This window comes from Netta rufina (assembly GCF_964035555.1).
Source record: "Netta rufina genome assembly, chromosome: 2".
NCBI classification, from domain to species: Eukaryota; Metazoa; Chordata; class Aves; order Anseriformes; family Anatidae; genus Netta; species Netta rufina.
Window position 1 is genome coordinate 27,273,713 of NC_140124.1, and position 25,716 is coordinate 27,299,428.

The 25,716-nt window shown below is 36.6% G+C and overlaps 1 protein-coding gene across 6 annotated transcripts in view; it reads right to left on the minus strand.

Moving 5' to 3' along the window:
* Positions 1 to 404: 404 nt before the first annotated feature.
* The window catches only part of ICA1 (islet cell autoantigen 1), a gene marked incomplete at its 3' end in the record, with an annotated part of 71,063 nt that continues 45,751 nt past the window's right edge, over positions 405 to 25,716 (minus strand). For 2 of the 6 annotated variants that reach the window (XM_084306868.1, XM_084306873.1), the window contains 9 exons: positions 24,218 to 24,343; positions 23,938 to 24,036; positions 17,399 to 17,493; positions 15,509 to 15,558; positions 12,700 to 12,762; positions 12,553 to 12,594; positions 8,408 to 8,689; positions 3,082 to 3,180; positions 405 to 1,288 (listed from right to left, as the gene is read on the minus strand). In XM_084306868.1, the coding sequence (XP_084162994.1) occupies positions 1,167 to 1,288; positions 3,082 to 3,180; positions 8,408 to 8,689; positions 12,553 to 12,594; positions 12,700 to 12,762; positions 15,509 to 15,558; positions 17,399 to 17,493; positions 23,938 to 24,036; positions 24,218 to 24,343 (978 nt within the window). The remainder of the gene's footprint in view (positions 1,289 to 3,081; positions 3,181 to 8,407; positions 8,690 to 12,552; positions 12,595 to 12,699; positions 12,763 to 15,508; positions 15,559 to 17,398; positions 17,494 to 23,937; positions 24,037 to 24,217; positions 24,344 to 25,716) is intronic. The other 4 variants (XM_084306869.1, XM_084306870.1, XM_084306872.1 and 1 more) reach the window with 4 other exon arrangements.

Sequence of the window (25,716 nt, forward strand, 5' to 3'; positions counted from 1 at the left end):
GGATGAAAAACTTCATCAACATAAAACAAAAATCAATTGAATTAAAAAAGGCCAAATATAATAACTGCAAAGCAGATCCTATACAGCACATATAGCAAACATGCAGAACTTGTGATATTGTGGCTGCTGCCATCCTTTTCACCTTCCTTCACTGTAAAAGGAGAGAAGGGAGGCAAAGAGAGACCATCAAGTTCAGATTTTCTTACTGTCCTACTGCATCACTATTCAGAAACAGTGTGAGCTAATGATATGAATTATCAGATACTCTCTAAAAGCTAGTTATATGTTATCTTCAGATGCTTGTTACATACCAATTCAACAGCACACCAACATTCCAGGGGGAATAAAATATCTTTTTTTGTCAAAATCATTTTATTAAAGAGTTAATGTCACAACAAGCTCAAAATAACACATGCTTCAGAAATAAATTTGATGAAAAACACTCTGAACAGAAATACGTTTTGAAGGCATGGTAAATCATCAGTTGCAAGAAACTTCTGCAAACAGGTGCAAATTCTGTTGGTGCAATGGAAAAAAAAAAGTCAGAAAAGAAGCCTTTTGGGCATTACTTCTGTTTAGGTAGTACAGTTTGTCTAATAATTTAAATCAGAAAGGGCACAATTTCCATGGCTGCGTAGACCCAAATGTATTTCTTCAATAATTAACTCCAGCACAGATTTTTCACTGTGAGTACTAACAAAACAAGTTCAGTTAACGTCTTAACATAGCAGTAATATATATATATTATAGATGTGATAGATGTTCGATTCATGCAGCCTCCTCAGTTACATGATATATGTATTTTTTAATTTACTCAAGAAACATTATAAAAAAATAGGTTTGCAATTTGTATTTCACTCCAGTATTAGCTCTGCATCACCTCAGGCAAAGACAGTGTTTCAGCAGATAATCTTATTTGGCAAGAAATCTGCCCTAATTCTTAACCTCATTTTTGTAAATCCACGTAGAAAATAAATGCTAAGTCTTTATACAAAACAAGAGCAAATAACTGTACGTATATAAAAGGGGGTTCATTCCCTTTAGTTTTGTTATCATGGCACATACTTCATAGTTTCACAACAGCATACTAGTTTTCATTTAGTTTCTTTAAAACCCAAAAATAGCATTGATGAATGGAAGAATGTGAGTTACCATAGGCAGCTGACTCATGCATTAAGCAATTCATGTTCTTTATCAGTTTTCCCAACAGCATCAGGATTGGATAATGGGTCAAGGTCAGCAAAGAGACTGAACCAAGCAGTCAAGTCTTTAGGATTCCTTGTAGGTTCTGGAAAAAGAGAAAAAAAAAAAAAAAAGAAAGAAAAAGGAAAAGTACAAACTTGGAATTCTTGCTTGTCAGCTATTTTAAAACAAAAGTGACTGAAAGTTTGACTAAGGTCAAACAAACGCCATGCTATTGTTTAATTTATTACTAAGGGCACTTCTGACAAGAAAATCAGAATGAGTGATTACATTTTAAAACACCACCTTTAACAGAATATGGAACTTTAGTAAGAATGAATGTTTTACATCTGGCTGCCTGTGTGCTTTATATACCTCCTGCCATGATAAGTACAGGAACACTTTAATTAAAAATAGAAACAATCTCTCTCTGTCTAGCTTTGTTTAGTGAAAGGTATTTTACTTGTGTGTGCACCTGTAGGCCTGTGAAAGACCAAAAGCTAAGCAAACTCTACTTTACCTTACCATCTTACAGTCCTGAATTCCTTAACCTAAATCCAGTTCATGTGACTTTCCTGTTCCCCCTGTATATGACCACACAATATCATTATTCATGTCCCAAGTATGGCTTCTGGTATTAGGGTATATTTTTTGATTTATATTAAAAAAAAAAAAAAAAAAAAAAAAAAAAAGTGAACCAGGAATATGTTGAATACCAGCAACAGTTGGACTATTGCATCTATTGTATCTGTATTGACATATAGATGTTGCAGAGGTCTCCTGCCTTCCTGCTTCCTTTGGAACCTGATTGTTCCAAAAGGGCAGATTTTCAAATTAAAGAGGAAGTGAGTTTGGCTGCTATAAAGAAGCTACATCACCACTTGCTTTTTTTGTGATCTCATGCTTAACACACATTATATTCATAGAGAAATAAGATATGGAGATGTGCTATTCTACTCAGAAAGATAACGTTGCATGTTAAATGAAAGCACCCTTTGTGCTAGGAGGAATTCATGGACAGAATAGGCTCCATTTAGCATGATTTCTATCTTCATGTCTGCAAGGCTAGAAGATCTGTCACTTTTACAAACAGATTTTGAAATAGCTGAAGGCTGTTCCTTTTTCTGGTGAAGCTATTGTGGCTGTGACATCTCGCTTTTCCCAAAATTGTTCCCAAAACATCTTAACCATCTTTTTCTACTGGGCTGAAATTAGTCAGTCTTTTAATCCCAGGGGGCAGGGGAAGGAATACACATTGCTCCTTCCTTCTGCACTGAACACCTTTCACATAGCTTTTGTTTGAATATGAATGCAGAAAATATACTGCAAACTGGCAATAAGGATGCAATGTGCTCCTAGTTTGCCTACCCATAAAACACTAGTCAAAATAGTGGGGCTCGATATCAGTTGATGACAGGACTCCTGGCTCACTTGCCACAAGTGAATTGCTTCATTTGACTACTGATATGATGTGTGTTATCAATGAAATCTGTAATCAGGTCTCTTCTGCCTTATTAGTAGCTTGTATTTTAGCCACAGAGTCTTCCCAGAGCTTCAAAACAGTGTTTAGCTTAGACTAAGTGCATGCAGATGCTATTCTGTATGACTCAAAATTAAAGTAGTAGAAGAAACTGTTGTTTCAGCTCCCTTGTTATATATATAGCACGCTACTCCTCTGACAGATTACCAGCATTGAAGCCTACACACAATACACAGACACACACATATTATATGTGTAACTGACACCGAAAGAGTAATCAGCAGTAAGCACAAGACTCCTGATATGTAACTACTACAAAAATAGGTTTTATTATGGTAGATTAGATGGGAAGACTAGAAAGATGCATGAGTCACAGCTAAACAGGAAAAGCTAAATAACTGAAGAACTAAATGACTTACCACCTTTCATTGGCGTCTTGTTAGCATTCACATTCAGGCTGTTTGGTTTCTGTGCTGGCCGTGGTATAGATGGAGGGCTCCCACTGTTAGCTGCCCATCCTAGAATTCAATAATATAACAGCGTTAGCATTAAGAATTACTTTGTCCACTCTGCCACCCTATCTAGCAGCACAGCACTCACACCAGGTGAAGGAGCAGAGTATTCTGTTTTGGTTATGGCTATTTGTATCTTTCCTCATACACGAGAAATCAACAGTCAGATTCTGCAGACAACCACTGTCCTTGAGAACAGAGTAGCTGTGGAGTGGTTTCTTCATCTCCAGATCCAAGTAACTGTACTCTTCTCAAACCTTTAATATGTCTAAACAAAGACTTTTTTCTCAATTCTTTTATCCAATCACAGCTAATACTTGTTCACAGAAATGCCAGCACAGTAATCAAGTCAAGCATAGCTGTAGAGCAAAGAATATCAGTTACATTTGGGCAAAAATATCACACATACTAAACATTTTTTCCTCCTTCCTTTACTTTTACAATTCCAAAGACTTCCATTCCAACTGGTCCAGAAAAAATTGTGACCCTGTTTTTTAAATTAATTTTAAAACGAAGAATTCTGAAAAAGTTCATTTGTTGCAAAATACCCTGAAGAATTTAATTCTAGATGCACTATTTACTGTTAACTTAAAACTAGGTTTTAATTGAATATTTTTTTGTTATCTTTCATTTGTAAGAATCTTCTCAGCAGGAGAGAGCAACTATGTGGGAAAAACTGAAACTACTCACAATTTATTGTTCCTACATGCATATTCTCCATCCGCAAGAGAGTAATGATAACTACAGTTATTGAAGCTGGATGCTCTAGGCTGGCAAAATGAACTAGGGATGGCATAGTGTGGATACATATTAGGAAATAATGGAGCATTTTTATCCCTGGTTTAAGGTATTTAAATTCCTATGCTTTATCACATTTAGAGGACAAACAGTCACATTTTTAACACCAATGTTACAATACAGGCCTGTATAGATAGCTTTTATGTTTTATTTCAACTCTGTCTCCTCTAAGTGTTGCCTGGTCAATTATCTATCCATCACAGGGAGCTGCTATATCTGACTTGGCAGTATCAGAAACAAGATATTAATCTGTACATACAGCTAGCATTTCCTTATTCAGTCTACAAGTTCATGCTCTCACATCATTTTTTTCTCTCTTCTTCCTTTCTCCCTTTACTTTCTCAATTTTTGAGGTTGCTGTCAGATATTGGTACCCAGCCTCCTGAGAACTCCTGCAACAGCTGCTAAATCACAGGAGCCCTTCCTTCCTCTAACAGATTATTTCTTTCACTCTCTGATCTGGCCTTGACTCTAAAGGGCTCGAAGCCCAAGCAGTGTTGTTAAAAGGGGGCAAGAAGAATGTTTCCATAAAATCACATAGCTTAGAAAGGGAATTTTAAGCCACAAACATCCTCTGTATCTCCAAGGAGAGGAAACAAAACCTTTTTCAAAATCTGGATGCAGAGGGGTCACAAACATTTATTCTAGGCAAAGTTGATAATGGCTTATAAGCCAGCCTGTGCCTCCTAAAAATGAGGTTTTAAGAGTTTAATCTTTCAAATAAGCAAATCTGAATCATAACTAATAAAAAAGTATGCATTACCACTTCAGAATGACATGCTTTTTTCAGGCATTTTGTCTCTTGTGTTACACAAGAGAAGACTGGCAGAGATTACAAACAACTAGAGAAAACATGTAATGCATTTTTTTTCTTTCCAGATAAATTGCAAGAAAGTGCTTTATATATCATGGATGGCAACAGACAAATTGAGTGGCTGAAATGAACAGAGCCAAATCCAAATTTCATATAAGTGAATGGGGGCACTGCTCAGAGACATTCTGTGCAAGTTCCACTGCCTTCAGTGAGGTCAGAAGCTGTCTCTCCAAGGACTCACCCAGGTGAGTTTGCACTGATGCAATCAGCAAGCCATGAGGCAAAACTCTGCAGGGCACCTAACTCCTTTGGGGCCTTCCTTTTGACTCCCTGGCCTGAGTCTTGGCAAGCAGCATGTCCATGGGAGATGCTGTGCTCCAGTTCTGTGTTCATTGAAACACAGCTAGCTTAAGCACCACTTAGAAAACAAAAAGGACTTAACCAAGGAAAAAAAAAATCCATGCCCAAAGTGTTCCTCAAAATAGCTGATGCTTTCGTAATGAAGGTTTTGGGAAGGATTACCACTGATTTTTTATGAAATACTTTCATGGATTTTATTTTTAGTGTCCGCTCACGGTGAGTTACAGAGAACAAAAGCTTTGCCTTCCAAAACAAAATTGCAGTCTTTATCAAATCGCAAGCTCTTGCTGGCCTGACGCCTACTCTGGTTTGCCTCTTCACAGGATGGATTCATTACGTGACTAGACAAAAGATTATCGTTGAGACAGCAAGGAAACCAAACAGCTTACTTTTCAGTTAGCATCTTCACAAAAGCTACCACAATTACATTTAGAAATGGAACCAGTGCACTGCACATTTTCGTACTAATCAGAACACGACCATGTGTAGGTAATATAAAGAGGAATTCTCAGTGGTGTAAAGGGGGCTATATACATTATGAAAGAGAAAGCCAGTGCTGTCTGAAAAAAATGGCAAGGCAACCAAATCACAAAACTGTATCTGGAGTGGAATATAAAAAAAAAAAAATTGCTGTGAGCATGCGTTGCTTCTAATATTTATACATATTTATACATATTTTAAAAACAGCACCTGGTAGTCCCATAGCAACTCAAAGTCCCATTGTGCTAGATCCTGTCCATAAATACAGCCAGAGAAAACTCGGAGCTGGGAATTCCTGACCATAACAGTTTATAACCTGCATAGCATTGTGCCTGTTTTACAGATTAAGATCTGAGGCAGAGAGAAAACAAAGCCCCAAAGATTTATGAGTGTGCTTAACGTAAAATAAGTAAGTAATCCCACTGAAGTTAATAGAAAAGTTAATGTGCTTAAAGTTAAGCATGTGAGTTTTAAGAATCTTTATGGTCTTAAGGCCAAATTCACACAGGAAGCATGCACCATCTAGGCTCTACTGCAGCACCTCACACTGAATATTTATTAAGCATTATCAATTAGAGTAAAAAAGAGTACAGCAGTGTAAAATATGTATTACAGATCCTCAGTAAAATACCCATAAATCATATTGTCTGATCTTTTCAACTTTAATGTTTAGATATGTTTACTCTGCAGTTAGTATTTTATTTTTTAAAAAATAGTCCCTGTTCCCAAATTTATTAGCAAGGTCAAATTACGAAAGAAGTGCTGTGAAATGAAATGCAGTTTAAAATTAAAGTTGAAACGCAAATGGACAGAATTTCACCTTCAGTTAAAATATGGAAAAAATTAAAAATATTCTGTAAGAGTTAGTTTAAATAATGTATTTCACTTGGCAATTAGAGTCATCTGGGAACATGCTGATTATCAGATACAATCATGGAGTTGATTAGCCATGACTTTTCAAATGCCAGTAGATCAATTACTATGATCTTCTGCCAAAACCTTGGAAATTCATTTTGAAAACATCAACATATTTTACTCTTTTAATACATATTTACATTTTTCTTATTCAAAACAATTCTGGGATATTATATTGACTGGAACTGATTTTCTATTTCTGGTGTTTCTTGAATGCCATAGATCTGACTTCTGATTTTGAAGTGGCAAAAACACAGCCGATGTCACGGTCTCATGAGAATAAAAGAGGTAACATCAGAAAGGATACACAAGTCTGTTTGCCACTTACATCTTAAAAATATTTTATCTTCAAAATAATGCTTACCTTTAAAAACATGCAAAAACTAAGCTATAACAATAATAACACAAAACACAACCCAATCTCATAATATATCTGCTATTTTTAGTAATCTGCTTAAAATTTGTTTATGTCTCTATATCAAAAAAAGGTGTTTCTCATTGCTCCTTTTTCTCCTTTCAGTAGATAGCATGTCTACTTCTGGTCAGAAACTGCTCAGTTTACAATGTAATAACTAAACCTCGTGATTTTTTTCTTTTCATATTTTATGGAGTCAAATCCTCTCCAGTCCCTCTTTACTCTATTAATCATACTCCTGTATGATGTATCACTATATATAAATATATATATATAAACATATATATATAAAAAATATATATATACATATATATATATATATATATGTAAAAGATATATCCTCCTATGTATCGTCACAAAATTGTGCAGCATTGCAAATGTCACTTGCCCAGTTCCCATCTAATCCTTGAAGTCAGTGAACCTAAGTATTTGCATTTGGGTGGATGGCGGGAAGGAGTTGTATCTGAATTAATTATAACTTAAACTGTCTTATTTTTGCCAAAACGGCACAGTTCACTTCAGATCACATGTGACTGTGTGAGTTTCATGGGTTCCAAGAAGTAGTCTTCAGGAAGAAATCAGTCTGCTAGTCTCCCTACTCTGCTCTTCCCCAAATGAGATGAAAATGACTGTTGGGCTTGGCCCAAAACGCCAAGCTTCTCCCCTAGCCCTACAGAGAAACCTAGGCTGGCAGCCGAGTATGGTGGGGAGGACAAAGGTAGTTGCTGTTGGCTTAATACCATCTGCATCCCTCCCCCAAGCCACATAAGCAATAGGAAAGTTTTCTCCTAGTATCACTCCCACCTTTTCCCTTCCCACAGCAGCAACTCAAAAAGCCCCAAAAAAACAATCGGCACAGAACAAGGGGGAGAGAAGGAGCTGTTACCTGCAGTGGTAGGCAGATATGCAGCCCACAAGAGGAATCCACCTGTTGCTTGGATGAGAAACATTCCATTCTACCTTACCCATATCCCTACATTGCAGCAGTGTTGGATGCATTAAAAATAAGGCAGCGAATGAATGCACCTGATTTTCATTAAGTTGTTTAAAAATAGTTATTTCCAGACAAAATACAGTAATCATTTTTGGTTCTTTGGCTCCCTAACTGTCACAGCAGCTATGATTTAAACAGTAAAACCTACCAAAACATATTTTCTATTACAGAAAAAAAACATTTCAAAGGCCTACAGAATATTTCAGAAAGTTTAATGAAAATATTCAAGACAATTATTTGTACTTCAGGCTTTAGACTAATTCATTCAACACTGAGTGAGCAGGACTTGAAAAACAAATACACATATTTTTCTCCAGGCCACACCTTACTTTAACTTCAGGGTTTCTGCAGCTCCTGACACGATGTAAGACAATACCACACTTACAAGAAGCAAAAAGACATACTCTAAAGCCCAAAAGCAGAAACAAAGATCTAACAAACCAAGATGAGCTCTCACCGTGTAAAGATGACTGGAGGTCATTCATGTTTTGGTCTAACAGTTGTGAGGGCAAATAGCCTGATGGTGTTGATGTCATGGACGATGAAGTGGTCTCCTCATCTCCAGCTGAAGAGTTCATGGTGAGATCAGTAAGTGCAACCTGTCCAAAAACAGCTGTCCACTCTTTGCTGAATTCCCCCTCATCCAGGGAGGAAGCATTGAGGATCTCATTCAGTAACACCATGTCATCCTTATCACCAGGTTCTGACTCCAAGGGCCTCAAAAACTGATCCTTTGATGCTGTCTCAGAGCAAAACAGAGAGTAAAGATAAATCAACTTTTAAACAATCAAAGAATAGAAGGAACATTTAAAAAATATACAATCTAGTTTTTATATATTAACTGAGATGGGATATTTTTCTGTGAATATTTGTTGTTTTTTTTTTTAGAACCAATTCTCTTGAACAGCTGGGCTGTAGCTTATGCAACAAATTATTCCTTGATTACCTTAGATAACTTCACTGTTCAGACTAATTTCCCATTAAAAAAATACAGATATACTTAAAAATCTATTAAATGTCCCACCAAAACCATTACATAGTCCAATACTTAAAAGCATCGAAGAAACTTTTTGAAGCATCATATGAAGTTCCTCTCAAAAAAGCCGATTGGTACAAACTGAAAATAAAGAACAGTTGGGCATGATTCTAGAATTTTGTGAGAATGTATTTCAGATAGCCTTTATGACCTTCTATTCATTGTTTATTTGTATTTTTTTCCCCACATGAACAGGTTATTCCACACAAAGTGAGATTTCTACACTGTTCAATGCTATAGTAATATTTTTTTTTTTCTTTCTTAGGCCACTGAGAAATAACTGGGGCCACTTTCCTTCTGATTACCCTTGTTAGTTTTCCTAGTTCCAGAACTGCAGCAGAGGAATCTTATGCTGACATTCCTTAAAAACATTTTTTTTCCTATTTTAGAAACGTTAAACAGTTATATAAAATAAATGAAGCTTGTAACCAGGATTACAATCCCTTTCCCTAGCTTACAAAATGTTTGGAGAGTGCAAGAACTATCAAGGAATCCCAAGTGTTATTTTACTTGGAAACATTTAGAACTCCACTGTGGGAGTATGTGGAGGACAAAAATGGTGGTTAACAATGCTGATAATGCTTTGTTACTAAAACACAGATCAGTTTGTCTTAATTACAATCATTTCAAACTTGTGGTAAAGTGCAGAAACAACTTCAGTTTTCCAAAGCTCTGGTAGATCAGCTGAGTTCTCCAAGCTGCATACAGCTTGCAAAGATGTTTTAACCCTTCTGGGTTGGGATAAACGATGGATAGCAGCAAAGTGTCTGCTATCAGAGCAACAGATGATTTTTATTGATTTAAATGCAACTACCTTCTCAGGAAAGTTCCCTTATAAAAGCTGTAATCATTTGTAATGAAATGGCTGAATTTGAGTCATAGGAGAAAAAAAAGTACAAAACTGTTTTAAAAATAGGCTGATGAGTCAACATACACACCTACATGCTAAGAAACAAACAAGCCAACACATAATATAAGGATTTTTTTAAGTCAACACTGAAGTCAACACTGAGGTTCAGTTCCTTTCTAATTTTACATTTTATATTCCCTGACAGGACCAAAAAATGGAAACAGAAACTTTACAAACAAATCAATTCTTCTAATATTTCCACTAGACTATAACTAAAACCATATAAAACAACTTGTTCTCACGAACTTTCAGGCACTTTCCAAACTTCAGATAAATAGTAATAAATGTGAATGTTCTCCCAGCACCTATAGTTCTCTCAAGCCCATAGCTGTTCCATCATGTGAGGAAGAGGGGTGAATCCTTCCACAGGGAAAAGACAATTATTATTTCTAAGACATGTAAGAACTGATTTTTACTGGACAGCACCATCTCAAAACTGCTTGCACTAGGCCCCTTCATGAACTTGGAAGGAGATGCATAAGTGAGCATCCTTAGTAACAGAACTGTTGAAACAAACCAATAGTGTGCCTAACCACAAATTACGTTTACTATAATGGAACAGAAGTTCTGCAGCAACCCAGCTCAGAGCAAAACTGTGCTTCATTTGGCTATCCCATTGCAGTAGTCCCATTATTACTGTGTGAAAAAGCAAAACATATAGATTTACATCTGAAGAGCACTTAGATCTTGCTGTACTTCACGTGACCACCAGAAAAGAAGAGTGACACATTTAATGTCTCAGCAGTCTTTCTGGTTTCCCTGGAGAGAAAACGCACACAGAGTAGGGGAGGACAGGGTGATGCTTACGTTGAGACTACCCCAAGTAAACAGCAGTAAGCTTGACTTGTTTGACATAAAAGTTATCTTGAAACCAGTCTTGCTTATCAAGACATTACTCATGTGGTATCTGCTAGATTACTAGAATGATATGGACTTTCTCACCTCACCCATAGAACTTCTATTCTTTCTTTTCCTGTTTCTCTGTTTTCATTGCCCATTTTCACAGTCAAGATCCCTTCTTTGCCTTCACATGCTGCCCCTCATCTTATAAATGTCCACAAAAAAAAAAACTTCCAGTAAAACACCCAAAAAACCAATGTCACTATATTCTGTGTTTATATGAACAAGCCTCTAACAACCCTCATACTCCTTTGCAATGTCACCTCATTTTGCTGGTATTTAAAAATATTCATAGGAAGAGAAGCGAAAAATGTTTACAGTGATACATGGTCTGAAATACAGGATAAAGAGTACTACCTTCTGAAACACACAAAAAAGGGTGTTTGGGAGCAATTAAAATAATACAGTATTCACTAGCCTAAAGCTAGCTATTGTGTGAAATTAGGGTAGACAGCTGATATCATAACATTAACATAAGCATCTTTATCTGATGTAGCTGTCCCACAACTGCTTTCATATTGACATAGCTATTTCACTTATAAAAAAAAAAAAAAGAAAAGAAAAGAAAAAAAGAAAGCACTTCTAACTGACAAGGCTAAACTTGTATGACCAGTAATTGTATGCATTATCTGTACCTGCTCTAAGAAGGTCCAAGAAAGAATGCAAATGATTAAGGGGAAAACCAGGAGGAAAAAGGCCACACACTGACCTTTTTGTTATTAACCACAGAAACGAAGTAATCACTACCTTATCTGTTCACAGATTAGGACTATCTGCACAGGTACCCGAGGAAACTTTCCCTTTTTCTGCCTTCGTGAGTGGAGGTGTAATTTCCCCACAGTGCGACAGACTGCTTGTGGCAAATCCAAAGTCAAAGTGTTTGCAAGTCCACTGTTCCTTACCTAACATGAAGGCAGTACCTTAAATACTCCAAATAACACTAAGGCTGACTGACTAAACCACAGGGAGGGATTTTTTCTTTGCTTGCTTTTTTTGCCTTGCCACAGGTTTTTCTTTTCATTGTTCTTAAGATAGCTTTTGCTCATTCTTCTGCGATGAATGAAGTGAAGAGCAAATCAAGAAACTACGAGCAATAGCCTTACTCCATGCGAGAACTCGATACAAATTTTTTGCCTAGATCTTTCATATGTTACATGGTAAAACAGCCCCTTTGGTACAGCATATCCCCTTGAGCTGTCACTAATCTAACAGAAGTTTAACAATAGGAGTAGAGTCCAGAATTAAAGACTGCTTTTGCATGGGTATTTGAGAAAAGCACAGCAGATTTAATTAACTACGTGGCTGAAAATGTTACCTGTTCTTACATGTTTTCTAAGAGGATTTAATCATTTGTTTCTTATATGTCCATTTATGATATAAAATCTTGTGGTTACAAAGTATTGCCAAGTGAAGGGTTGGGGTACAACAAGAGAACTAAAAACAAAAGATTTTGAAAAGTTATAGGAAAGGTAGGTTTACAGTGGAACTTACTTTAATGGGGAAAATGCAATATACCCTTGAATCACCTCTGGCATACCAATAAGGTATGCTTTATATTCTAACATCGGGTATAGTGCCTCTGTAGGTTTATGAAGTTGAGCTTCTTTTAACACTATTTAAAAACTAACTGAACAATTTCATTCAGAAACACATGAACCCTTTAGATTAGGAAAACAATTAACATCTAGGATTAAAATTATACTTGAAACCTACAATGGAAAGGCAAATGAAAGAGATATACACAAACGTTTCATACCATTTTCTTCAGGTTGTAGGTCTAATAAGTCATCTATGGCACCTAAGATCAGGAAAAAAAATAATTAGAAAGTAACAAAAGAAGACTTGCAGTACACTGGCAATTATGATATATATATTTAGAGGTAGTTTTCTTAAGACACTTCACCTGAGTTCTGCTTGTGATTACAATTTCCTTGTAACTTGGATAGGGCATCCTTGCCATCGGCAGCTGTAATCAAGATCCATAAACATGTCAAATTGCACTTGGCACAAGAATATATGTTCATAAACAATGTCACTAAGTTCAACATGCAACAGTTGTTGGTATTCATGTTTAAAATTAACCTCATTGCAACTGATGAAAGACCCAGCCTAGATACAAGCACTTTAAAGGATGTCAAATTTCTGATCTTCCTTTTAATTACCACCTGCCACAGAAGCCCATCTCCAGGCTAGGTGCACCCAGCTGAGGCAACTGCAAGAATCAGACAGGTATCTGCTTTTCTGCAGAAGCAGAGATTTTATTTTATTTTTTTTCAGAAGCTTGTACTTGCACAGGGCAGGAGAGAGCATAAAAGTGCCCAGGACCTCATTGTTCCTTAAACTGCCATTCTTGACCATACATCAGTTGAATGGCATATATGATGGAGCCAATCTTAAAAACATCCATAGCACATTAAAGGCAAATGCAGAGCAAATGATACAAATTGGAAGTTATGAAGTAGCATTCCTCATAAACTGCTCTTATGAAGAAACAGCACTAGCAGTGCTGCCTATTATTTTAGGATGTACAGAGTACTTCAAGAAAAAAAAAAACAACAAAACTTAGACTCACTAGTATAGGGAAATGGAAAAATTTAGCAGAGGTATTACAAAATACTTCAGTTCCTTTTAAAGGTGACACAGAAAGAGACAGAACAAGGTATTTACATTACGGATGATGCTGAAATATATTGCAGTCTGTAAATAACTGAGAAAGGTTCTAGAAAACATCTGCTAATACAGTATCTTAAAAGTCAGATTTTGCATCCAGGAACGCTAAAATATATGATAAAACAGATATTTGATCTTACTGATTACTTGCAAAATGGGTTAAACTTCAGAACACCAAAAAAGTCCTATTATGGTGCCACTATTAAAAAAAACACTCGAACAACAACAGTAATTAACAGGGTGATTCAAATAACTGTAGGTAACTAGGGGCTCATAGCTCATCATTACTCCAAGGTGAAACATTAACTGATTCAATAAAGAATAGGAGCATAATAAATGCTCCTATAATAAAAGGTATTTTTATGGAAAGCATGCTTAGTTTTTTTTTTTTTTTTAATTTTTTAAAAGAAACAAAACACAAAATGACTAATTCCATTCTTTGATGAAACTGTGAGCTTATTTTAGTAAAGATATTTGTTTAGAAACAAGTTGACTTTGCACTGCATAGCCTTCCAGCTAAAAAGTTAGCACTGCATAATAACTATAGGGAACATATTGAATGGATTAGGAACATGACAACTAACAGATGTCAAAAAAAGTTGTTAGCAGAAACAACTGCAAAGTAGAAGTGTTTCTAGTTTAGATCTGCAAGGTTTAGTGTTATTTCCATTGCTCTTCAATGGCTTTAACAGTCATCTGGAAGTAAACACAGAATCCCTCTTGAATAAAACGTACAAACAACTATAACAGACTGTTAGAGGTGGTCATTCAGGCCAGTCATTGAGTTTCTATAGTCAAGCTGGGAGAATTTACTACCACTAAGCCTTAAGTTATATCTCAAGGAATACGGAATACAAGCTGTGCTCCAGAATGGAAGAATGAGTCATGGAAATCTGTGACCAAAATGAACTGAGTTTTTATGAACAACAACAAAATCAAATATGAGCTTCTAATGTGATGTTACTGAAAAATTAGATATTCCTGGAAATCCAAAAAGGAAGGTGATGAGTTGAAAAAGGAACGTGATTTTACTTTCTAGAAACACTACTGGGGAGACCAACATCAGGAATGTTTCTTACAGTAGTATTTTTCAAATTTTAAAAGGAATGTTGGAAGTGGAATGGAAACAAAAGCTTCAAAACTAAAGGTCTATAGGAGATGTCTTAAAGACATTGATATGCTTAGCCTACCAAGAGGAAGATTTGAGGGGAGTTTTGATTTTAATGTAGTACTTTTTAAGAACCTTTATGGAGGCTGAAATACTACATATTGGATGGATTCTCCATTAATTTATTAGATAAAAATATACTATAAAGCCATGGCATAATTTAGGCTACAAGGATGTCTGGGAGTCATTTTGTCCAAGCCAGCTAGAGTAGTTAGAGTACAGCCAGCTATGAAGCTCGATCAGGTTTCCCAGGGATGGGTCAAGTTTTGAATATCTGCAGGGATGAAGATTCCACAGCTTCACCAAGAACTTGTTGCAAATGCTTTGCCATCCTCAATGTGAAGCTTTTTTCTGAGTATCTGACCAGAATTTCCTTCTTGTAACTTGTGTCCATTGTCTCCCCTTCTTTCACTGTACACCTCCAATTAGAGCCTGGCTGTGTCTCCGGGTAATAACCACCCACCAGGTCACTGGCAGCAGCTGAATAGGACTTTGCCTAACTTAGCCAGAAGTTCCACCAAATTTAACAAGTTTTTAACAGAGTGGATATTTAATCACTGGGATAAACTAGCAAGCTAAGTGGCATACTTTCCTTGTCTTGACATCAACTAATCAGAAAATCCCTTCCTTGAGGACATGCCCAGTGTAAGAATTACACTTTGGAAGACAAACTATTTGACCTGTCTGAGAGTAATTGAGTGAAATGCATTATGATACAATATATAAGGTATTATGTTTACCAGATCTTCCTGGCCTTAAGTTTTATGCATTTATATGGATTTGCTTGTTGAAGCTGAATGTATATTAAATAACAGAAATGAAAACAACATGAATTACAGCATTTAGCAAGTTATGAACACATGAAATAAAATACCTGAATAGTCTGATTCCTTGGTATGGCTCTCCTCATCTAATGAAATCAACCTTAATTTGAAAGAGTAAGAAAAAAAAAATATGAGGAAACAATTCTACCGCTATCATATATTTTTCTTTTTGGTCACATCACTATAGAATCATATTGACAATAAACAAACACTAATTCATATGGATTCCTGCATTTGCTGTATATGCTAGTTTGTTGTTAAATTTTATTGCTTCATTGGCAGAAGTCTGTTGAAAACCAAAATAATATTGAAGACCAACTGTCAAAACCTACCACCTACCTACATATCTATAATAAAAAGCGTAGACCAAATCTGGAAAAGCACAATATGCTGTCATTAATATCACTAAGGAGGTATAACTGGTCCACAGAAAAACAATTTGCACTCCTCTTTTTAACTTTGTAATAGTGACTAAATAAAAACAACTGTCAGGTGAGTTTTGTCCCATGACAGCAGGTTTCTAAAGAACCAAATCAGCACTATTGATGAAACAGCTCTTGCAATAAAGAAAACAAAACAAAACAAAACACACACACACAAAAAAACACCAATGGTTTACAAGCAATTCTTACACAAAGGGAAGTTACTCAGGCCAAACTCTAGTATAATGAATGTTTAGAGTGAATGGAAAGATCATGAAGATTTGAAAAGCTTTATTTTACTTTGTATCATTCTTCTAGAATCTTAGATGCATGTTTATGCTTTGATGGATACACCAAAGTTGTAAGGAAATGTTATTTTCCCCACTTTAATGAAAGGAAAAAGATAATCCATAAGTAAAAAGCAGTGAAACCATTACATGGATCTGACGCATTTGCTGGTAGATGCCAATGCACAGATTTTGCATAAATCATGCATTTATTCTAGAATTTTATTTTCAACACTAAAGAAAACAATTGTTTCTGAAATTCTCTATTATTGTCACGTGAGAGGCATCAGACTCAATGAACTGCTATGAAAACAGCCACCTGCCAAATGGTACTTGGCCAAGTCATTTCTCATCTGCTTAGCCCCAAACCTGACCAATTTATAAACCGGTTTTGGTCAGTGGATGTGAATCTAAGCAAGCAAAAACAACTGAAAAACTGAACTCTTTCAAAAACTGTTACCATAAATAGCCAAGCAAAATACACTAATTACCGGCCAAGCTGTTCTCTGCTTTTTGACAACTGATCCTTAGCTGGGTGCTTTACTTAACCATGGATAGTCAAAACAACAGGTGGCAGCAGGATTGTATCAATGTAGCATCTCGTTGCAACTGAATCCTGATGGTCCCATAGGAGAGGGATCACATCTCATTCTCCTGTTCTTCTCTCTCTATAGCAGCCCATTCATAATTCTCTTTCACCTCAGAGCTACAGGTAACCCAAACCTTGATAGCATCAGTTCACTTAGATGTACTTTTTACTAAGTACCTCCTGCTTTGCTGGATTACTAACCAATGCTGTATACATTACAAAAACTAATCGCTGCCCAAAGCAATCAGGAATCCATATCCTGTTCCCAGGTGTAAGGAGACGCTGCTGAAGGGAGAAATACAAAGCTCATATATCTTCTCCCATGTGATGCTGTTTAGCACTTCTTTTACTAAAGAAAAGATGAAGCAAAAGCAGAAAAATAAAGAGGTGGCTAAGAAAAATGAGTAACATATAAAGGTTAAATGGGTCCTTTTTAAGCTCTTAAACTCACCATAAAGTTTAGTAATTTTCATACACACAGTACATAATTTCAGTAATGCTTGTATTAAGCTTACTGTTTGCTAGTGTGGTCCGACTACCAGTGTCTACATTTTTAGTTTTAAATATTTGGTGACTAGCAAAGAGAAAGTAGATTATAGATAAAATTACTTATTATTTTGAGATACAGGACATGTGACTTACTGACTCTGCTGATCTTCTACTGATTTGGTGCTCTCAATCTGCAGGTCCTCCTTTTCTGCTCTTTCTGTTAGTTTATTCACAGGATCTTGCAAGCTCTAGATCATAATCATTATAAATGAAAAGAGAGAAGAAAAAAGATTCAGGGAAGCAAAAATGTGTCATGTAAGGCCAAACCAGACTATAAAGCCTATATAAATTAGTCTAGTATCAAAAGCATATCTGACTCAAACAGAATGAATAGATGCACTCTTTAAACCTATTTGTTCCTTGTACTGCTTCTTTATTTCTTTACTCTTTTTTTCCCTGACCCAACTCTTCACAGAACCTTAGCAGCTGCAGTGCCACTAGGACAGTACTGCTCATATCCTCAATCCAAAAGCAGGGGTTAAAATCTTGGATAATCTGATAGAGGCCAGGTGTGATATTACCACAGCCTGCTGACCCTTTGCAATGTGAAAGACCAGGCTATAAGATAACAATGAGCAGTTTCACGGTCTGCACTTTTATAACCCAAAGTTGGGCAAGTGAACAAGCCAACACATAAAAGCATTGTGTAGTGACTGTTTGAGACTACTGAAGTATTAATATACTACTAGTTTTCCCCATAATTAATGTTATGCATTAATGTTATGCATTAATTATGGTTGCTGCACGAAAACTTAAATAACTGAAGGTTACTTAACATGTTTGCTAAGTCTGTCTCACCTACTGAATAAAGGTTAGAGTCCCCAGCTCACCTGCTGTGAGAAAAATATTCCCACACATGTTGTAGCTCTTGTATGCACTGCCCTGTTAACCAGAATGCATTAGTCACCAGAAGGGGCATTCCAGTTTCTGTTTCTGTTAGTACTTGCGTGGAGATGTATACTTCTGTGTTTTAGAAACCAAACGAATGGACTTGTCATATACTGCAGTTGGATTTTTTTTTTTCTCCTCCCAGTAAGTTAATGCCTTTATCTAGTGCCACGGATTAATTTGTCATAAGCACCTAGAGCACTGCAGACATCATGTGTCAGAAGATGAGGGATCACAAAGGCAGCAATAACAACTAGAGGCCTTAAAGAAATGTACCTTATCTATGGTTGCCACTTTTTTTTTCCTTTAACACTGTAACAGTGCTAACCAGAACCACTGCTAAGTGTACTTCTTGGATTCTGAATAACGGACACAAGCCACGTCAGCTAGATCACCTATGAACGAATGTTACTCTTCAGCTGTGTTTGTACCAGCTGTTGACTAGACTGCACTGTGTACTACTAAAACTGGTGGGGGATTATTCCATTGATTCCGTGAGGACCTGGGTTAAAGTTCAGAAACATACGCACAGAACTGGAGCGCAGAGAATGACAGCAATGCTTCTGGCACTTGACCCATCTCTGACACCTCCACTGTAGAGCACATCGTGCACTGCACTCAGAAGGTGATGCTGCAACTGTGTGTGGTGCTCTGTGGCTACGCATAGCAGCACTGAGCCTGCCTGAGAAGGATGTAATGGTTTCAAACAACAAACAGCTACGTTAACTACAGCCTAACTTGTAGAAGTTAGAGAATTTGTGCAACTTAGAGAATTATCAGAAGTAAAACCTTCCACATCTTCATGAAAAATACAGAGAAATCAGCATCCTTCTTCAAGAAACTATATTATGATGCTTCCTTCATTGTTAAAGAGTGTTTCAGGAAATCCATTTTTAAAGGACTGTGATCAACCCACGGAAAAAGCATATAGAAATGGAGTTCATGAGTACCTCGGGAAGGAAACAGCACGATAATAATGGGAGTTACTATTTCCTGTATTAGAAAAATAAATATAGCTCTGAAATACAGCTTCAGTTTAAGTAGAGACTATGATAAAATTGTTGAAAATTAGCAGAAACAATAATTCAATTTACCTAATTATTTTGACATATAGCCAATATTTCCTCCAATTCTAACAGCAAATAATTAAATTACTATCCTCTCCCCTGCCTCCTCCACTCTGCAGCCCAGTGTGTACTACGAACTGAGGTATCTTTATAAAAGGATAAACAAAATCTAGACAATGGGTATGAAATAAGTGTTAAAAAGCCATTCTCAACTGTTTTCTAAACAAAAAGCCACAGTAATGTGATCACTATTGTCAACATGCATAGAAATGACACTGACATTCTGTTGTTTCAGGTTAGATCTAAAGAAAGGAAGAACTCCCATCATCTAGGAAATAAAATGATTAAACAAAGTTGTGAGATACAGACTGAATTCAGACAAAAGCAAGCATACTTGTTTGGTGTGTAAAGCATCACTGACCTCATTGGCTCTGAACAGACAAATGTGCAACTTCACAGCATGTGTCTGGATGCTAGCAAGAACTCACATGGACTTTGTTGTAAGCCACACATGTATGTAAGCCACACATGTATGTGACTGAAGGTTTCAGGTCTAAAAAGCTTTCTTCTTAGCTTCATTATGTCTCTCTTTTTTTTTTTTTTTTTTTTTTTTTAAAACTATAAAAATCAGGATAAGACCGTACACGCTACAGAAGCAAGTTCACAGTCATTCCTTGTGCTTATCCTGACTCTGCAACCAAAAGTCACCCAGTGACATTTTGCTTGCTACCATCACTCAGACTGGATATCCCCAGCCAGTTAACTGTGAGATTCCTCCACCATGGAGGCAGCTCTGATTCCAGTTCAGGCACTGTTCCTAAGCTGACTGCTACTCATGAAAACTCCTTCGCTTATGTTATAGCTTCTTTCAAGACTAGCTGAGATGACCTGGACTGCACACAAAATCTGTTCTCTGTAGTTACACCACCAGAGTGCTGACAATGCATTCAGCTTGCCCACAATTCCTCCCAAGTGCCTTGGACAACTTATGCTCTTCCTCTTTACTGAGGAAGGAATCAAAGTAACATGATTAAGGGCAGCTCCAGGAACCAGCGATACATCCCAGGACATCATAACAACATCCAGAAATGCATAACACCACTGAAGAGACAAAAGTTTGGATCTGCTTCATTTTAAGAGAGGGCTGAGAGGGAGGAGGACAATCAGGTAGCTTCAGTATTTCCTCAGGGAGATTTATGAAAAAATAGAAAAGAAAAAGAAAAGAACAGAGATGTAAGATTATATGCAGTTCTGCCTAGGCAATAAAGTCATGGTGCAACAAAATGGAAATGAGAAAGGATACCGGTCCACAGCAAGTGTCAGCAGAAGGCAGCAGTACTGAAGTAGCTGTGTTAGGGCAGGGTTTTCCAAACCAAGTAATCAGCAGAAGCAGCAGTGCTCCACTTTGCACACAAATAGATGGATGCATTGAGATTTAGGCCTTTTGACTCCCTCGCCAGTGCTAATACTGTTTCTAGGCTCATCTGAACTCTTTAGGAAGTTTATTATTAGAGTAGTGAAATGTAAACAATATGACTAAAGATTCATGAAGTACCGAAGACAAATAAACAGTGACAGAAATTAGAAATAGGTACCATTCATGAAAAGTAGCCCCTGAAATAAATTTGAATTCCTTTGATATATAGTGATTTCAAGACAATGAAACCTTAAAGATTTTACCAAAGCAGCAGCCCATCATCTTTAATACTGCAGTAATGGATACTTTTACATCGTGATACATAGATCTGTTAGCACATTAATAATCATCTTTCATCAAGCATAAAACTAGCAGTTAGGAAATACAGCTGCAAAAGCACAATTATACTACTCTCAGCATATACCCTGAAGCAAAGAAAACAAATGGGCTGCTTTTCATTAAGGGAGTTTGGCAAACATCTCTAAAGACAATGTTTTCTTTCCAGAAACAACCCCGAGAGGCATTTAAGAGTCTCTTTCCTGAGGTAAATCTAGTACATTAATATATTCATACTACAAAATACAAATAGTAATTTTCCAGTACACGGCACCTTCTAATTTTTCAGTAAGTCAATTTACATCTAAGTCAAATATTAACATTGTTTCCTTAAATTCTTGTTTTGAAGTAAAAATGCTGACCCTACATACACATAAGCTTTGCTTAATTCGGCAGGACCACTCCTGAATTAAGGATGAGTAAAGTTAAGCTGCTAGTAGTAAGCTGCTAACAGAACTAGAATCACAAAAGAAAAATGATTTGCTTCATTCACTATTTTAGAAAAGATCCCTTTAAAGAATATTTTCCTTGTCTTATATCTAAGAGAGAACTCCCAATTAAACATGTAGAAATGGGCACATCAAAATATTTTATGTTTTAAGCAATTATATATCCCATTTGTATGTTTTTAACACATAAACAGCAGACATGATATCTTTTTTGACCAGAAGTTTCTCCACTAGAAACTACACTTACCCAAGATCACCTATAGCCATTTATTATATGTTATAAAAAAGTAATACTTGAAGTAGGTTGCAACTCCTTAAACTCTGGCATAAGCACATGACATGACTGGTAAGGATCAGTTCCTAACCATAAACATCTCTTGTTTTTCCACACTCTAGCACGTCTAGCAGAGAAGGCATGGGACTTGAGGGAGTCCACACTCTTCTGGAGGTTTGGAGACTGACCTGAATGTCCCTGAAGCAGCAGTAGACACCCAAGCTGTCAGGCAACAGAACCTCACCTGATGCAATTAACAGATTTTAACTGAATCTTCTCAGCAACCATTTAATGTGAACAAACAGAAACTAATTGAGGCAAAAGAGATCATATAGGAGACTGAACTTTGATGTACTAAAAAAAAAAAAAAAATAATCCCACACTCCAGAGACCAAAAGAAATAAAGAACTGATACTAAAAGGCAGCAACAGAGTCTTATCCCCAAGCAGCTGTTTTCTGCAAGCAGAGACTTCCATGAAATTCTGTAGTATAAAACTAACCCCTGATTAGCATTATTTCTCAACATACATATAACTGCACAAGCAGGAAATCACATCTTTTCAGAGCAGGAGGCCAGCAATAAAAACGGTTATGATTCTCATAACAAAGGGCTTCACCCTAAACATACTACAATATCCACAATCATTTTTACAGTTACTTTCTATTCCAGGGAGTGCTTGTTGCATATGTGCACGCAATATAGATTGCATTTCTCCATCACAGATTCCCAATTTATTTCCAAATTTAGATTATACTAAAATCTTTCACAGGAGAAAGTTCAAAAGATAACAGGCATTCCAAAATCTCTCTCATCCTCCAACACGAGGGTACTTCTCATTCTCCATCACAAGGGTATTTCATGCTCCAGAAGTGGTGCATTTTCCATACAAGCTTCTTTACAAGGTATCTAAACATTATGTGTTTTAAAACATGTCTTGTTCACATAATCATGTTTTTAGATATGAAAGAGAATAAATAGCCTATATTTTTTTCTGAGTATCTGCACAAATTAGATTGGAAAGAGTTTGTTTAAAAGCGTAGAGAAAAAAATCTTCAGAAAACTTCAAACATCATGAGGTTAGGAGCAGAACAGCCCCACTGCATGCTTCCCAGGCTCCTCAACAGGACTCTGGCCATGCTAAACCCAGGCTGTGAACCAGCCGTCACTGCAATGGGAAGTGATGATGGGGAAACAAAGAGGACCTTTTTACTGATTTAGAGTTTAACTGGTGAGTCTGTAGGCAATTACTGGCAGTGTCAAGATAACTATTCCCAACTGTCTCCTGCTGGAATTTGGAGATGCACTCTGGCTAGAACCCATGTACGGACGATGTGAGAAGGAAGCGCAGAGTTCTGTGAGCTTCATAGCAAATGCAGACTTTTCCGGCAGGACAGACTGGGTAAGATGGAAAAGGTTGAGTCTTTAAAGCTGTCCAGAGCAGAACTTCCTTTTCCTTCTGTCCTCTGGTCAGGAGAGACTGAAGCTTGAAATGTGTTTGGCCGGTTCTTTTGTTGTGTTTCAAGCTGCCGGAATAACAGTCTCCACAAGCTCTTTATGCACTTCAAAGATCAGAAACCACTCCCTCCCAACACACGTTCTAGAAAACAACTTTAAATATAGCATAGTCATGTACGAGCAAGTATGGTAGCCTGGGGTGAACTAAACTTTATACCTTCAGGTGCTTGTTCTCCAGGAGCTCTGGGGTAGCCACAGGCTATACAGCACACTGCAGCCCAGCTTCTACTTCTGCATGTCATATGCACAAACATCTCACAGACTGAGGCTATGACTCCTAATTGCTTTCAAACTGAGCCGCCTCTTCAAGTACAGAGTGCTTTGCAGCATTAATTCATTGTGGAATTTTGGAGGGGAGCATAAATCCCTAATTATGCTGGACTTCATGATTCTTCAGGAACAATCAAAACCAATCCCAGTTAGCGCTTAAACACATACTTAAGTGTAGCCCTGAATATTGTCTTCCTTTGAAATATGTCCTTTATCACTACACTGTACATGCAGTTTTTGATCTTACTAGCCAGAAATGCATTTGACAGAAAGCACGTATTCAAATGAAAAGACGGGACAGGGATTAAATTGCCAGACAACATATGGACAAAATATGAATGTGTGCTTTCTACATGGTTATACGGTCTCTTATTTGTTATCACTGGGCAGACAAACACACTGATGTATTCCTTACCTTTAGCATTGTGAATTCATATGGCTGATAACCTTTGAAACTTTCATGGATAGCTGCCATCGTGTGTGAAGTTTTTTCCCAAAAATGAAGAAGTGTTGTCTGTAAGGGAGAGTAAAATTTCAAGGCAATATTAGCTTAAACACCAATCTGCTTTTTACAGATTTTACATCTCCCCTCCAGTATTAGTTACATATTCTTGTATTTAAAAATTGCTATAGTAACCTGTTAAAAACACCTTAACGGGAAATCTTATTTTGGAGGCTTATAGGGTTTTGAATACCTGATACGTCGTTAACACATGAGAAAGAAGGTTGCATCTGCTTGCTCCCAAAAGATCGACTTTTTGACAGACATCAGTCTTCAGTTTGTCAAAGTTGAGTTTTGCATGTCGCACTTGAGCTTGAACCTTCAAAAAAAGGAAAATTGTTTATGTAGTGATTTTTTTTCCTCTGTTTTTCCTCATGAAAGAGCAAACTAATACAACTTTCGGGGGAAAAATCAAAATTCTGAACAGACTCAATTAAAAATTATGCAGAACTTTATTATAGTATTTAGTATTATAGTATTTATTATAGTCCAACACAAAATAAGCTATGGCAGGCTAACATGCTATAATATGGTTCTTACTATCATTTATATTACTACTTTTCTAATATATTCAGTGAAGAGACTTTTCTAACCTGTTTATAAGATGAATAGTTTTATTGTATATACACCAGGAAGATAACTAGAAAACACACTTATTTTTCTCTATAGAAATACCAATCCAAATCCTGACCAACAGATTTGGAATTTTAAATTTATAACACAATATACATGCACACACAGACTTCTCCATGTATGTACAGTAGGAAACCAATTATACTGACAAACTTAAAATGCAGTCTGAATTTCTTGTTGACAGTATAGCACTTCAATAACTTTGAACTGGCAGAAAAAGTTCTCACTAAAATTTTACTTGAAATAGGAGTGCTTACCCCATTCGTTGCTAAAACACAAACATCAAGGCCCAACAATCAATTTCTGTTTCAAAGAATTTTAGTTTTTCAAATGATTCTTCTCCTATGTGTTAGGTGCATACACGATACTGTCTGTTACACAAACAGCACATTTTTTTTTGCATTTTTTGTAATACAAGTATTTATACAAAAATACTCGTATTTTATACAAAAATACTTGTATTCTAATCATGTATCAGGGTACACAGTTGATGAAGGCATTTTGTGCACAGAATAGCTCATTTTTAAAACAGCTTTGTACAACACGCTAAATATTGTATTAACAGAGAACTTTATGTACAGCAAAATTCGTACACAAAATCTAGTTTTCATCCAAGTAAATACGAAATTATCAAAGCAGAAAATGCGATAATTTTTCCTATAACTCCTTCACTGTCATTATAAAATGGTTACCGCCCCCCCCCCCAAAAAAAAAATCAGTGAAAAAAAAACAACAACACACAAACTCAAATCAAATACATTTCTTTTTCTTTACTTGACTAATTCCGAGAGTAAACTTATTTTGTTCAGAATACACAGACTCAGTCACAAAAGATACGACAAACTTGTATGCTTCTGGTCTTCAGAAGTGACTCCAGCACCTCGCAGCAAGTACCTGTGCTCATTTACACAGGAAGGACAACGACATACCTCATAACATAACCTGAAGCATTAGGGTTACCATATTTCCAATCACATTTACCTAAACTCACTTATAGTACATGAGACTTCTGGTCACACAACTACATCCCATACTCCTGGCCTGATCCAGTACTCTAAA